At 58.4% G+C, this 13092-nt stretch overlaps 2 protein-coding genes across 3 annotated transcripts; both read right to left on the reverse strand.

Moving 5' to 3' along the window:
* Positions 1 to 1035: 1035 nt before the first annotated feature.
* ELMO3 (engulfment and cell motility 3) lies at positions 1036 to 5663 on the reverse strand. Of its 2 annotated transcripts, none has more exons than XM_082711917.1 (20): positions 5357 to 5663; positions 5188 to 5228; positions 5034 to 5106; positions 4774 to 4824; positions 4416 to 4585; positions 4230 to 4329; positions 3975 to 4126; positions 3805 to 3883; positions 3616 to 3666; positions 3405 to 3527; positions 3178 to 3309; positions 2972 to 3073; positions 2775 to 2883; positions 2530 to 2666; positions 2270 to 2433; positions 2049 to 2161; positions 1828 to 1932; positions 1639 to 1721; positions 1459 to 1545; positions 1036 to 1370 (listed from the first exon to the last, which is right to left on the reverse strand). In XM_082711917.1, exons 1-20 carry the CDS (start codon positions 5432 to 5434, stop codon positions 1158 to 1160), a joined length of 2163 nt encoding a protein of 720 aa, XP_082568043.1. In that variant the 5' UTR covers positions 5435 to 5663; the 3' UTR covers positions 1036 to 1157. The 2 variants fall into 2 exon arrangements, with proteins under 2 accessions (XP_082568043.1, XP_082568044.1); XM_082711918.1 differs by having other exon boundaries at positions 2094 to 2161; positions 5357 to 5641.
* Positions 5664 to 5830: 167 nt separating this feature from the next.
* E2F4 (E2F transcription factor 4) lies at positions 5831 to 12754 on the reverse strand (the record flags this gene model as incomplete). The annotated part of the gene is made up of 10 exons (XM_082711924.1): positions 5831 to 6772; positions 6876 to 6920; positions 7136 to 7183; positions 9209 to 9403; positions 9896 to 10193; positions 10413 to 10474; positions 11216 to 11259; positions 11582 to 11743; positions 11885 to 11994; positions 12434 to 12754. 10 exons carry the CDS (start codon positions 12752 to 12754, stop codon positions 6657 to 6659), a joined length of 1401 nt encoding a protein of 466 aa, XP_082568050.1. The 3' UTR covers positions 5831 to 6656.
* Between the last annotated feature and the right edge of the window lie 338 nt (positions 12755 to 13092).

The raw sequence follows: 13092 nt of genomic DNA on the forward strand, positions 1-13092 counted from the left end.
CTTGCCAAGATGCTGGTGGCCTGGACAAGGGAGTGAAGACACCAGGGAGGAAGAACTGATGGTATTAGTAGAGTTAACTGCATGTGGGATCACGCTCCGAGCTGCCATCTCGAACTCAACAAGTTGAACTTGAACTATTCCAAGTGTGGTGGGAAGGCTCCAAATACAGGAGTGGGCATGTCAGGCCCTGGAGGCCTGAGTCAGAAGCAGGTGCTCCCCCAAGCGCATTGTCCAAAGGAGATGCCATTTCACCAGTTTTCAAGGTAACAGGTTGATGGTTAACACTTGAAAATGTATGTGCGAAGGTGCTGAGAAAGAGAAGTACTGAAGGGCATGGAGGAGGTTAGAGAGAGGTGGCAGCTTCCAGCATGCCCTGTGGGGCCCGTGGGTTGGTGTACTAGCCTCTGAAACTGACCTCCAGCTGGGCCCAACACCCCTCGCCACTTCCACTCCCAGGGGTCTTGCCTGGCTGTGGCCCCCCCACACCCATGTTCCTGGCTAGATTTGGATCAGAACGCCAGGCTGCCAGCACTGAATACCCTCCAGTTAGCATCAGCCCCATCCCACCACCACCTGGGGGCACAAATTTGGAATTCGGAGTTTGCCATTCATCACCAAACAGACCCGGCTTTACATGCATCCCTTTAGGTCTCTCATCAGAGGGCCTCCTAGTCTTGAAAAGGATACGAGGTGTAGCCAAACAGGACTGAGGACTGAGTTCAGATGTCAGGAGCCTTCTGGAAACTAGGCCCCTGTTAATGCGGCCCAGGAAGGTATCCACTTAGGGCAATACCTTCTGCCCTGCCACTTCTCCCTCAACTGGCCCAGCACTGACACAGGCTGAGGACACATCTGGTGGAAGGACTGGAGGGTCAGCTTGTCTCCAGCCCCTCCTGGAGAAGACCAGCCCCTCAACCACAGCAGCCCAGGTTTGTGGCCCCAGGCAGTGATCTTGCCCCGATGCCCCATCTCATTTGCCAGCTAAATTTGAAGGCAGGCTTGGCCCACAGTTGGAGAACTGGCTCGACATACACCCAGGAGTCAAGCAGACTTTATTTCTGCTGCAGCCTCTGCTGGTCAGGGTGTCTGGACTTTCCCACCCCCCACCCTTCACCACCACCAATGCCAGCAGCTGAGGCACACAGCCAACTTCACTGTCAAGGTTCAGCGATGCTGCAGTCATAGCAGAAGTTGAAATTGGTGGGGGGCGGGGGGATGGGAGGAGGCTGCTCGGGAATAGGCACATTCTCCAGCTCCAACAACCGCAGCTTGGTCTCCATCGTCAGCAGCTGCTCCAGGTCCAGCCGAGTCTGCTCACTGCCCATGGGACTGCCTAGCAGGGCACTCAGCCCATCTGTCCACAGGTGGAACTGGGGACAGAGCCAGCTCTGTGAGGGCCTGCCCATCTCTGCCCTGGCCCGTCTGCCCAACTTGGCTCAGCCTGGCCCAGACGCTCACCTCCCGTTTGGATGGGGCAATGAAGTTGAGGTACGCCTCTGCCTCCCCATGGTCATAGCTGATGGAGAAGGCTAACTCATAGAGGTCCTGGGGAAGGCAGGGAGTGGAGAGCGCTGAGCGGGGGGGAAAAAGCAGGGCAGGTGTGGATGGGAAGGAGCCCCAGGTTTCCACTGCACTCACCTTGTTCTGCTTCCCTGAACCTTTCTCCCGGACGTGGGGGCAGTCTTTGCCTGTTAGCAGTGCCTTGATATCAGCCACAGGGACTGCAGGAAGAAGGCTGGGCTGACCACTGGGACCCAGGCGGTCCCCAGACGGGGTGGTCCGGGGGGAGCAGGTGGCTGACCCGGACCCCTGCCCTGTCCTCCTTACGCTGCTCAGGCAGACTGTCCAGGGTGGGTGGGCTGGCGCCCTCCTCCATGTCCCCGTACTGTAGCACCTTGTGGTTGGGGGACAGGCAGCAGAACCACAGCTTGTCTGTGAGCAGAAATGGAAGAGGCGAATGACGAGAGGGGCCCTGACCCCAACCCAGCCACACTCTGCCCACCCCCCCCAACACCCCCACTGCCCCCCCTCCCCGCGGGCTCCACCACCCTGGCGCCTCCGGCTGCTGATTTTGCGGAAGAGTGTCCCCTCACAGAGGCGGAGCAAACGCTGCTGGCGGATCAGGCCCATGAGCTCTGGCTTCAGCTTCTCCCGTAGCTCCCTGGGGGTGGGGGACAAGAGGAAGCCTTGCTGACTGGGACTGACCTGGGGCAAGCCCTGTGGGGCAGCGGATTAGGAGCTGGAAGGGGAACCTCGCCCACCAACTCACAGTATGGGAGGGGCCAGCGTGCCCTCCTGATGCAGCCGCTCTGTCTGCCTCAGCCGCAGCACCTCCCCATAGGGAAGTGCATTCACCTTGGTTCGGAAAAGCTCCAGGGAGCTGGGCTTCAGGGCCAGCGTGCGGGCCAGCTGCTCCCGCACCACCTGCATAACCTGGGGCCACCAAGTTCTGCTCAGCACTGCGCTTTAGACCTCGACTGAGAACAGCCCCTGCCCTGGCTCGGGTCTCCTCCCTCCCACCCTGTCCACCTTGTCAAAGTCCTCCTGGGTGGCTCGCATCTCCTTCCAGGTCTTATTCAGCAGCTGGATGCTCACACAGAAGAGCTCATGAAAACTCTGGTCTTGGCTGAAGAACATGGGCGAAAAGTCCTGGGCAGTTTCGGAGCCTGGAGCAGGGGGGCAGGCGGGGCTCAGGGAGAAAGCGTGTGCAGCCCCTGGCCCTCTCTGCCCTTCCGTCCCCCGTTCCCAGACACGCCGTGCCCAGTGCCACTCACAGGGCTCCCCAACACGAAGCAGCTCACACAGCAACACAGTGAGCTGGATGCTGCTCCGGGCGAAGGGGCACTCGTGTTTGTCCTCACGGCTGCTGTTTTCCAGCACAAACTGGGGTGGGAGAAAAAGCAAATGGGATGGGAGCAGAGCTAAGGCCCGGGGGACCCTGCCATCTCCCACCCCCCAACCAAGTACTGACCCGGCTGTAGGCGCTGGGTGCGTGTCTGGAGAAGTAGAGCATGTTGTCCAGCGCCAGCAGGCCGGGGGGCACGCGCTCTAGATCCTGTGCGGGGTTGCTGTTCTGGGGGGAAGCAGGACCGGCAGCTCAGGAAGGGCCCCCGGCCTCTGGAACAACAGCAGCCCTGGGTTGAGGCGAGGGTGGGGAGCTAGGGAGGGGTCACTCACGGAAAAGCCCAGTTTTCGGAACTCGCGGGCACACAGGGAACGGCGACGGTCAGCACTAAGCCCGCTGCCCAGAGACTCCCCCTCCGACTGGAAGGCAGCCTGACGCAGGGCCTGCAGCTGCTCCCGCTGTTCCTGGGGTGGTCGTCGTGGGGTAAGGGGGTGTCAGGATCACAGATCCAAGGCCATGCTCTAGCTTCCCCAGCCTCGTATACCCCCAAGGCACCCACCTGGCTATAGGGGTCCAGTGGTGTCCTCATGCGTGGCTCCAGCAGCCCCAAAGTAAGGGCCTGCAGTACATACAGATGGTGAGCCATCTCGTCGCCCAATGGTGTCGCACTGTGGATGATGTTCTGGAGAACGGCCAGTCCACAGGTGTGAATGGAGGCTTACTGGGGAAGGAAAAGTGGGGAGGGGTCTGCCTAGCCCAGTCCTTCCTACCTTATAGATGAACTGGCGAAGGTTTCTCTGCCACAGGTAGTCAAGCATGTGCTGGGGTAAGTGGGAAGGGGGCTTAGATGATTCAGCCCCCCCGTGAGCAGCCATCCTGCAGTCCCGGGATGGAGCGCAGTACCCACCAGCTCCTGCCCTTCCTCCCATCCCCCAGTCCTCACCAGATGGGACACTCACCTTACGTTCAGTAGGGCTGGCCCCCTGCAGCAAGGCTGTCAGCAATGCCATCGCCTTGGTTTGTAGCTGCTGGTTCATCCTGGGGCAAGAAGAAGAGGCTATCAGCGGGCTGTCCAGGGTCTGGCTCCATGCCCCTCCCCTGTGTTCCACCCCCACCCCCGGCCACTTACACCTGTAGATGTACCAGCAGCCTATCCAGTGGCACCTCACTCTTGACGAGCTGGCCCAGGGCAGGGCTGCTCAAGGTCACACTCTCTAGCAGCCTGAGGGCCAGGGGCTGCACAGATGCATCCATCAGGTTCATGTTCACGTAGCACACCACCTGCAACAGGGGTAGGGGCTTGCTATCACTTCCCTGCCATGGAAGGCCAGATCTTGCCACCACCCCACAGCCCTACCTGCTGCCCCTAGAAAAGCCATCCCACCTTCCTAACAAAGGGGATGCTGAGTGTCTCCCAGGACACCATGCCGTGTTCCATGAGCTCCAAGAAGGCCCTCAGTGCAAGGGTCAGCACCTCTCCTAAGCTGGGGGGACATCTGGGGCTGAGTGGGGCCCAGGCCAGGACCCCCAGCCCCACCATGTCCACCACAAACCACAGTCCTGTGCTCACTCATCCCCATCCTCAATGATGGTGCCTAGCCTCTGAAGCCCATCACGGCTGATAACCTCCTGGGCAAAGGTCACATCTGGGGCCAGCAAGACGAGGTGGTGCAGAGTTTCGCGGCGCCTTTCACGACTCCCATTCTGCAGCCCATGCAAAAGCCGCTCAGCCTCAAGGTCCTGGGCAGGGGTGGGAAAGGTGAGGGAGGCTGGACAACAGCAACTGGAGATGTGGGGACTCAGATGCCCACTAGGTGGGGCACTTCGGAGCTGGGGTTGGGCCCTCCCACTAGGGGCAGAGAGAAAGGTGGGAGGCAAAGGAGCATAGTCTAGGGCAGGGAATGAGGGGAGGGTCATAAGGGCATTACTGGGGCAGTGCTGAGGCACAGGATGCTGCCATTCTTGATCTCTGCGCGGTTCTAGAGAAGACGGAGAGAAAGGGAGAGAAGTCATCAAAGGGGTCTGAGGATTGGTTAATCCGGGTTGTTGGTGAGGGAGGGTTTGGGAGTCAGGAAAAGAAAAATCACATTCTAGACGGGGATGAGTCTGAGGGATCAAGATCAGGTGGGTTAGAAGGGGCGGGGGTGTCGCACAGTGGGGTATGGGCCTAGCGGGTGGGGGGACTCACGTTCTCAGTGATGTATCTCCTGTGCCCATCAGCAAACTGCAGAGCGTAGCATTCCGAGTGATCCAGGCTCCACCTGCCAGGAGGCCAAGGCTCAGTGAGACAGGTAGAGGGCGGCCCCCGACGCCCCTCCCCAGCCTGGCCAGCCAGCACTCACGCGTCGCACACCTCCTTCAGCACAGCGGCCAGAGGCTTTGCCTGCAAGTGGAGGTCACTCATGGGGCAGGTGTGGGGAGGAGTTGGGGAGGACCCTGGGGGTTCCGAGGGGAAGGGGTCTACCCGGAGGTGGGTGGTGGGGTGAATGTAGGCCAGACAGGCCGAGTGACCTGGTCCAGCCGGATGAGCTGCGGGATGGCGTCAGGCATCTGGACCGCGATCTTCACCACGTTTCGCGGGGGCGCCATGGTCCAACCAGGGCGAGGGCGCCTGTAGTTTCCAGACCATCCAAGCTCCAGCCGAGGCGGGCGCCTGGTCTGGTGTCTCCGAAAACGAGGACGTTCCTTGTCCAAAGCTTGGACCCCGGGGCCCGCACTGACGGGTCAGGTTCCCGCTCCTGGCCAGGGGCCGCGCGGCCTTCCCGAGGGAGACCAGATTTAGTTCCGGGTTGGAGTCCTGTGGGTAGGCGCCGGCCCCGCCCCACTCCCGCAGCCCCGCCCCGCCCCAAGGTGCGCCAGGTCAGGACGCGGAGGGCAGAATGCCAGAGCAGCCACACCTCCCTTTCCAGGAAAGGTAATCCGCCCGGCCCCACCACCAACCCAGCAAAATTCCAGAGAGAGGCCCTGAAAGAACCAGATCAGAGATAGCCTTAGGCATGGTCTTTATTCACTTGGATACTGTACAAATATTACAATTTCCTTTTGCTGCAAAAAGTATAAAAATAATCTTTATATAGGAATCCATTCGTTACTGCAAATCTTTCTAAATCTCTGCAAATGGCTCTAAATGAGGGTAAATGAATAAACAAGGCGGGGGACCTACAGGGCAGCAGATTGGGCCAATCCTCAGGGGCTTACCCACCCAAATTTCTAGCTAAAGACCTCTCTGTTCCTTCCTGTTAGCAGCACCCCCCCAACCCCACCACCTATAGGTCCTGGGACTAAGAGAACAGCAGATGGGGGAGTACATGGGAGAGGTCCAGGGGGAGCTGCAGGGTCAGGGGTGGGGAGACTCGAAGGAGGCTAGGGGTAGTGCTGGCAAGCTTCTGGCTCCACCCCAGGCTTCCCTCCTCAGACTGGGAGGTATTGGCTGCAACAGGGCAGTGGGGGCTGGACAAGCTGCCCTATGCAGGTGATGGCAGGTCTTCAGTTCTGTGCCACTGAGTGGCAGCCGAGCCTGGGCTCTGAGAGGGCTCGGAGAGGGCATGAGGTGGGGGAAGAGCCCCAGAAAAGGAGAGGCAAACACTCTGGCTCCATGGCAAAGAGGGCTGAGCCCCTTGCCCCTGCTTTCCTAGCACGGTACAGGTGCTCGTGGAGGAGTGGGAGTTTTCAGAATTGCAGTGAGGGAAGGCTGGGGAAGCCAGGAGTCTGTGGCTCTCAAGCTGTGTAGGGGTATAGTGGGGGAGGTCCTCAGGCAGCCCCCCAGGTCACACAGTCTGTGTCCCATCCACACAGGGAATGTCCCTGTCAGTCAGAGGTTGAGAACAGGCACATCGAAGAGGTCACAGACACCTTCACTCTCGTCCAGGTTGTAGATGTAATCGTGGTCTCCAGGGGGTGGAGAAAGGCGGAGGAGGGGGGCAAACACTGCAGAGAGCACCAGCCTGAGGCTCTGGGCCAAGACCCCCACCGCCAGCAGTTGCCCAACCCCCTGCCCACCCCCCACTCCCCACTTTCCTGGGCCACCCACCTTCTGAGGACATCAGCTCCTCCAGCAGCTCTGAGTTCATGCATTCTGGGGAGGAAAGAAAAGCTCAGTTACATTTTGGCTCCCAGCTCTCCACCTACTAAAGCCCATGAAGACCCCCCTTCAGGACCCGCCAGCCACCCATCAGGAACTTTACTCTTTGCCCAGGTACCAAGCATAATCAAAGGTCCTCAGAAGTGCAAGAGAACAACCAAAAGACCCAATGAGCTGTGCTCTTACCCCATGGAAGAATGCAGACCTACCTCGTGTGGGATCAAAGATTTCTGACAGCTCTTTGGGGAGTTCCAGAACTGAAAGACAAGAAAGCCATGCTCAGGGACACAGAGATCCAGTCTGATCCCACTCTGGGCTCCACCTTCCTCAGATGTTACACCACCGTCTTGGGGCTCCACACAGCTGAGGAGATGGAGGCCCTGCCCCAGGCCAAGCTGGCATTGTCAGTCTTCCCTGCTAGATGTGAGTTCCTTAATGCTGAGCCCAGGGTACTAAAGGCCCATCCTTAGACTGATACAGCCCTTCTAACTCAGAAGTGCTACAGAAGGACAGCAGACCCCTTCCCTTTATGGACAGGTATGCCCTGTCCGATGGCAGATGCCCCCTCATGCCTGCCCATGCTGCCTGGACAGAGGAAGAGGCAGACACTTAATAGGGGCTGGTGCTGCAGGGTGACAAGTCTGCTACAAAGGTCTGACTGGGAGGAAGCACATGGGAAGCAGAGGAAAACAAAAGTGGAGAGGTGTGCTGGCACCCGACGATCTCACAGGCCAGGTGTAGGGCTCTGGCTTTATCCAGCAGGCCCTTAAGAAGCATTAAAGGTCCTTTTCAAACACAGAAATGCCGCACCTAACCTGTGTGTCAGACAGATCCCTATCAGGCAGGGTAAAGAGGAGGGTGCTGAAGAATTTAGGGGAGAGGTAGCCGGCAGTGACCCTGAGTGTTGAGGATACATGAAGCCAGTGATGGGAGATGTCTGAGACAAAACTCAAGTTAGTTAATGTGAGGTGGAGAGCAGGAGAAGCAAGAAGGAAATGGGAAGTGGAGTGACAAGCAGGTATCAGGCCTGGGGGACCAGGGCCAATAGGAGGGTACACACAGAGGAAAAAAAGCAAGCAGTTAGTGACACAGGAATGAAGTGCTCATCAGATACGCAGAGGAAGGCACGAGGACACAGGTGTGGAGTTCAGACAAAGACCTAGGCAAGCTGGAGGCTGGGGATTCAATCTGCCCAGAATGGATACCCTCCACAGGTGTGCAACAGAGACCTGGGAAGCACATTTATAAAGGCGTGCAAGGGAAAGATCAGAAAAAGCCAGTGAGGGGGCGCCTGGGTGGCTCAGTGGATTAAGCCGCTGCCTTCGGCTCAGGTCATGATCTCAGTGTCCTGGGATTGAGCCCCGCATCGGGCTCTTTGCTCAGTGGGAGCCTGCTTCTCTCTCTCTCTCTGCCTGACTCTCTGCCGACTTGTGATCTCTCTCTCTGTCAAATAAATAAATAAAATATTAAAAAAAAAAAAAAAAAAAGAAAAAGCTAGTGAGAGAGAAGGGCCAAAGTTGGTGTCATAAATGCCAAAGGAGCTAGAAAGCAACACCAAGGAGCAAGAGGGCACCAGAGCGCATCAGCCCAGAAACCTGCTGGAGCCAGCAGTCAGGGCAAGGCCATTTCTCCAGAGCAGCACCAGCATCCTTTGGGGTGGGGAGTACAAGGGTCCTGAATGCTGCAAACCTGGAGGGTGACGAGGAGACCAAGACATAGAATGGAATAGAGATGTGGAGTCCAGACAGAAACGACACAGTGAACACGAGAGAAGAAACAGAGAGAACAAAGGATCACTTAGTGAGAAGAGACTGAGTGGTGCCTGTGGGCCAAGGAGAATGAGTCCTAGAAGAAGCAAACACCCAAATGGCAGGATGGATAGAAGACTCCAGGCAGATGATGTCACCTCCCCCAATAAGGCACTGCCCCCACGTTTGGAACCTGAGGGCGGTACCATAGCCCCTTCCCCAGGATGGTGGTTATGCCTTCCGGACCCCAAAGTGCAAGGGGAGGCAGGCAAGGCATGAGAGGGTCCCGAGAGTTCTGGGTAGCCCAGGAAGGGAAGCAAAGGGGCACCGGTGCTGAGCTGGTGGCAGGCTCCTCACTCAGGCTGGCAGAGCTCTGGGGTCGAGGCAAGGGTTGAGGCTGGGGTGCTGGCCATTGGGCTGGCCAGCTCTGGTCTGGCTCAGGAGACAGATGAGCTGGGTTCCAGCTCCAGCTGTTTCGGACCTAGGAGTGGCTGCGGCTGGGTTCTTCCTGCCCCTCAGGGGACACGCACTCACCTCCTGTGGGGTCTGCCTTGATGGGCTCAAAGGAGGTAGAAGGGTTGGGTCCGGATGAGCTGCTGCTGCTGCTGCTGCTGCTGCTGTCCAGCAGGGCGGAGGACTGCAGTGGCCGGGTGTCCAGGGCTGCCAGGACCGGGGGGAGGGAGCCGAGCTCCCCACCGTCCTTGCTGTCTGGTCCAGGGCCGCCACTCACTGCAACCAGATCCCCCGAACCCAGTCACTTGGGAGCAGGAAGTAGGATACAGAAGCTTTGTGCTAGAACCTATAGTCAGGATGACAAGAGCCCCGGTTCCCAGGCCCAAGGACAGAGGCACGGCCAGTCCCCAGGCCACAGAAGTGACCTAGAAATGAGCCCCCGAAGGAGAGAGGGGCATGAGGCCTGCAGGAGGTGGACTCAAGGATGGCATGGCTGCTGCGGCCACACTTTAAGAGTAGCTGCCAGGGAAAATGAGACACAGGTGGACCTGGGGAGAACTGTACCCAATGACACCTCTTCATACATTGAGAGCTTCCCTATTAAAAAGAGCTCATTCACCACCATAGCAAGGGGAGGCCAGCTGGAGGCCAGGTAAAGGACAACCCCACAGGGTCTCTTCCAACTCTGAGTATACCTCCCCCAACACTGACGCATTGCCTTTAGGGCCCCAGAAATCACCCCATCACCAATTGTATATTATATCTCACCTGTGATCTCAGTTGCTGGACCAGGCACCCCCTGGGCTTCAGTGATGTCAGGGACAGGGGTGGGGGTGGTCAGCTGGGGACTACTTGGGCGTGAGGTGTCCTGGGGTTGGGCCAGCGTAGGCTTGGGCAGAGGTGGAGGGGTAGAGACAGCAGGCGGGCTCTGGAGCAGATCTTCAGGTGGTGGCACAGGCACCGCCACAGGCGGCGAGCTCCATGCCTCCTTGTTTACCAGCAGCACTTCAATGGGGCCACTCACACTCTTCAGATGAATCTGGTACTTCTTCTGTCCATTGAGGCCCTAGAGGTGGGGGATGGGGGACAGGTGGAAGTAGAAGCAGGCTTGGCTCCTGCCTGACCCTGGGCCAGGACCACAGCGTTCTATCCCACCCTAGATGCCCGTCCTTCTAGATAAACCCCAAACCCAGGCCTCCCCCTACCTGCCCCACCCGGGACTTATCGGGCTCCACAGCCAGCACCCGCCCTCAATCAACCCCGCCTGCCTGGGCTTAGCACCCACCTCTGGGATGGGCACCTCGAGGCTGGTGCCCGACGGGGCCCGGATGGCCAGAAGGGTATCTCCTAGAATGACAAGGATGGGTCAGGGCCCATGGGCTCAATCTAATCTGAGAATGGGGGTGCCTATCCCTTTGAGCAAGGAAGGAAAAATATAGTCTCTTAGGACAGTAAACCTCACCCAAACCGCACACTGGTCAGGGAAGAAAACTAAAGCTTTTCTCCTACCAAGAGCCCACGGGTCAGTAACCAGGAAATCTGGGTTCAAACATGTGTATTGAAGGATTGCTGGCCATGGGCATCTCACTTCCTGATTGATGGGCCTGCTACCTAGGAGTAGATGTTCAAGCCAAGGCCAATGTTCCTTCCCCAAAACAATGCAGAGAATGCAAGACGGAAAAGGAGGAAGGAACATCTATAATGCAACTAACTACAGGTTGCAAGTGAGCACCACTGTTCCCTGGAGAGAAGCATGCAAGAGTATACACACATCCTCTGAGACCCCTTATGCCTTTGTCATGCCTGAGAAGCCAGACACAGGAAACAATGCAGATGGGAACTGACCCAGGAACCCAGCCCAAAATTCTTGTACGCTTTCAGAATGATTTGCCTCTATGGAGTCCCAATGACCCTTAAATCCAGGACTTACCCTGCCTGGTTCCTCTTAGGCAAGCCCAAAGAACCCTCTTAGGCAAGCCCAAGGAACCCTCTTAAGAGAGAAACTCTTCTTGGGCACTGAGCCCACTGCTCAGGGCTGTGGCTCAGCGTGGCCCCACCCCAACTGCCCCCTACCCAGGCTCTGCTCACCAGCAAAGCATCTGCAGATGTCCTCATGAGTCACGTAGGCCAAGGTGTGGGGGTTAAGGAGAACGGCTGATGCCCTGCCTATGGTGACAGACAGCAGACCACAGAGAAAACCCAGCTCTTTAGCAGAGATCTGACATACAAGAGAAAGATCCTGGGCCTTGGGATCTACATGGAGAAGGATCACAGACCAAGAATGGTCGGGGAAGGGCTTTGAGTTTGAGGAGGGATGCCAAGGCAGGGACCTAGCCAGGAGCTGCAGGATCATCCTCCCAAGAAGGACAGTGTCTAGGGCACCACAGAGCAAACCCAGCTGGACTAGAGGGCCCCTCGCCCACTCCCCGGAAGCAGGGACCGCCAGGAGGATATCAGCTGTTCTGCACGTCCTCTGTGACATTCCGGATGCTCTGCTGCACCCACACCTTGTGCTTGTCCAGTTCTTGTTCCCGCTGCTGCAGCTCCTCGATCTCAGCCTTGAGCTCAATCAGCTTGTCGGCAATCTCCCGAGTATTGCAACCAGGCCCCACACCCCTGAGCCCAGGGAGTGAGGCTTAGAGGAGCTGCCAGGAACTCTGGGTCCCATGGCCATTGCTCTCTCCTGTGTCCTCCTCCCCACACCCCTGACACTTCCGAGTAAAAGATGCCATCGCCCTCCCAGGTGCCCCCACTCACTTCCACTGGATGCTATTCTTGGATTTTTTCTCGATCAGCCCGATACCTTCCAGCACGTTGGTAATGTCGTAAATCCGCCGCTTCTGGCGCACAGCAAGGGTGTCAGCTGCCTGGCAGACAGAACAGAGCGCAGGGTACTCAGCCCCACCCTCAGGTGTCCCCCCAGGTACCTCGAAACCCAGCCTGGCAGTGATCTGAAAAGGGGGTGGCTTGAGTCCCACCCCTTCTCCCAGGCACCAAAGCAGATCAGGACCGCGGGGCAGAAGAGGCCTGGCACAGTCTGAACTCATCTTCTGATGCTCTTCTTCCCACACCAGCGGAGGAGGGCCACGAGGACCCGCACCTGCAGCCCAGAGCTTGTCACATAGCTGACGCTCAATGGCCTCGGTCGAATGAATGAAACAGCTCCCGGCCTCCCTCCCGTGAGAAAGCGCACCGATGGCGGCTTGCTCTCCGAGGGCTCAGTTGGACAGCCCCGGGGCTTCCCACTACCGGTCCCGGCCTGCCTGGTCCACTATCCTCCCGGTCGCCCCTTAGCTCAGGCCGCACCAGCTTGAGGTCAAGCACGCCGTCCTTGGCCTCCTGCAGAAGCGACACGAACTTGGTGGTGAGAAGTCCCAAGCTTTTCTCGTGCCGGCTTGGGGTGCCCGGGGGCGGCGGCGCCTGTGGCCCGGCCTCCGCCATCGCTCCCGCCCGCCGCCTCCCCTCAGCCAGGCCAGGCCAGGCCGGCGCCGCCGCCACTTCCGCTTCCGTTCCTGGCCACCCGGCCGCCGGCGCCAGCGTCGCCGTTTCCGCTTCCGCTCCGCGCTCTCCCGGGGAACCCGGCGCAATTCCTTTCTGCGGACTCGGCAGCAAAACTTCGGGAACCATCAGCAAATGTCCAAACGCCGAAGAGGACGAAACAATCCGTGGATCCCGGGCGAGAGGACAGAATGCAGAGGGAGGTGGAGGGAGTCGGTGGACAGCCCCGGCAGTAGTAAAGGGAGAGCCACCATAACCTTTCTAGCTGCCCAGCCTGTCCCCATTTCAGAAGAGGAGACCACGCTGCCTGATGAGGCCAATGTATTTCCCCAAACCTGCTCCTAGAAGCTGTCCCAGTGTCTTGGGTTTACTGACCCTGTTAGTGTCCCTCACTTCTTGCCAAAACAGCAAGCACTAACTCCATCTAGCTTGCTCACTTGGCTCCATTCCCATTCCCCATCCCTGAT

Source organism: Mustela nivalis, assembly GCF_964662115.1.
Source record: "Mustela nivalis genome assembly, chromosome: 18".
Classification (NCBI taxonomy): Eukaryota; Metazoa; Chordata; class Mammalia; order Carnivora; family Mustelidae; genus Mustela; species Mustela nivalis.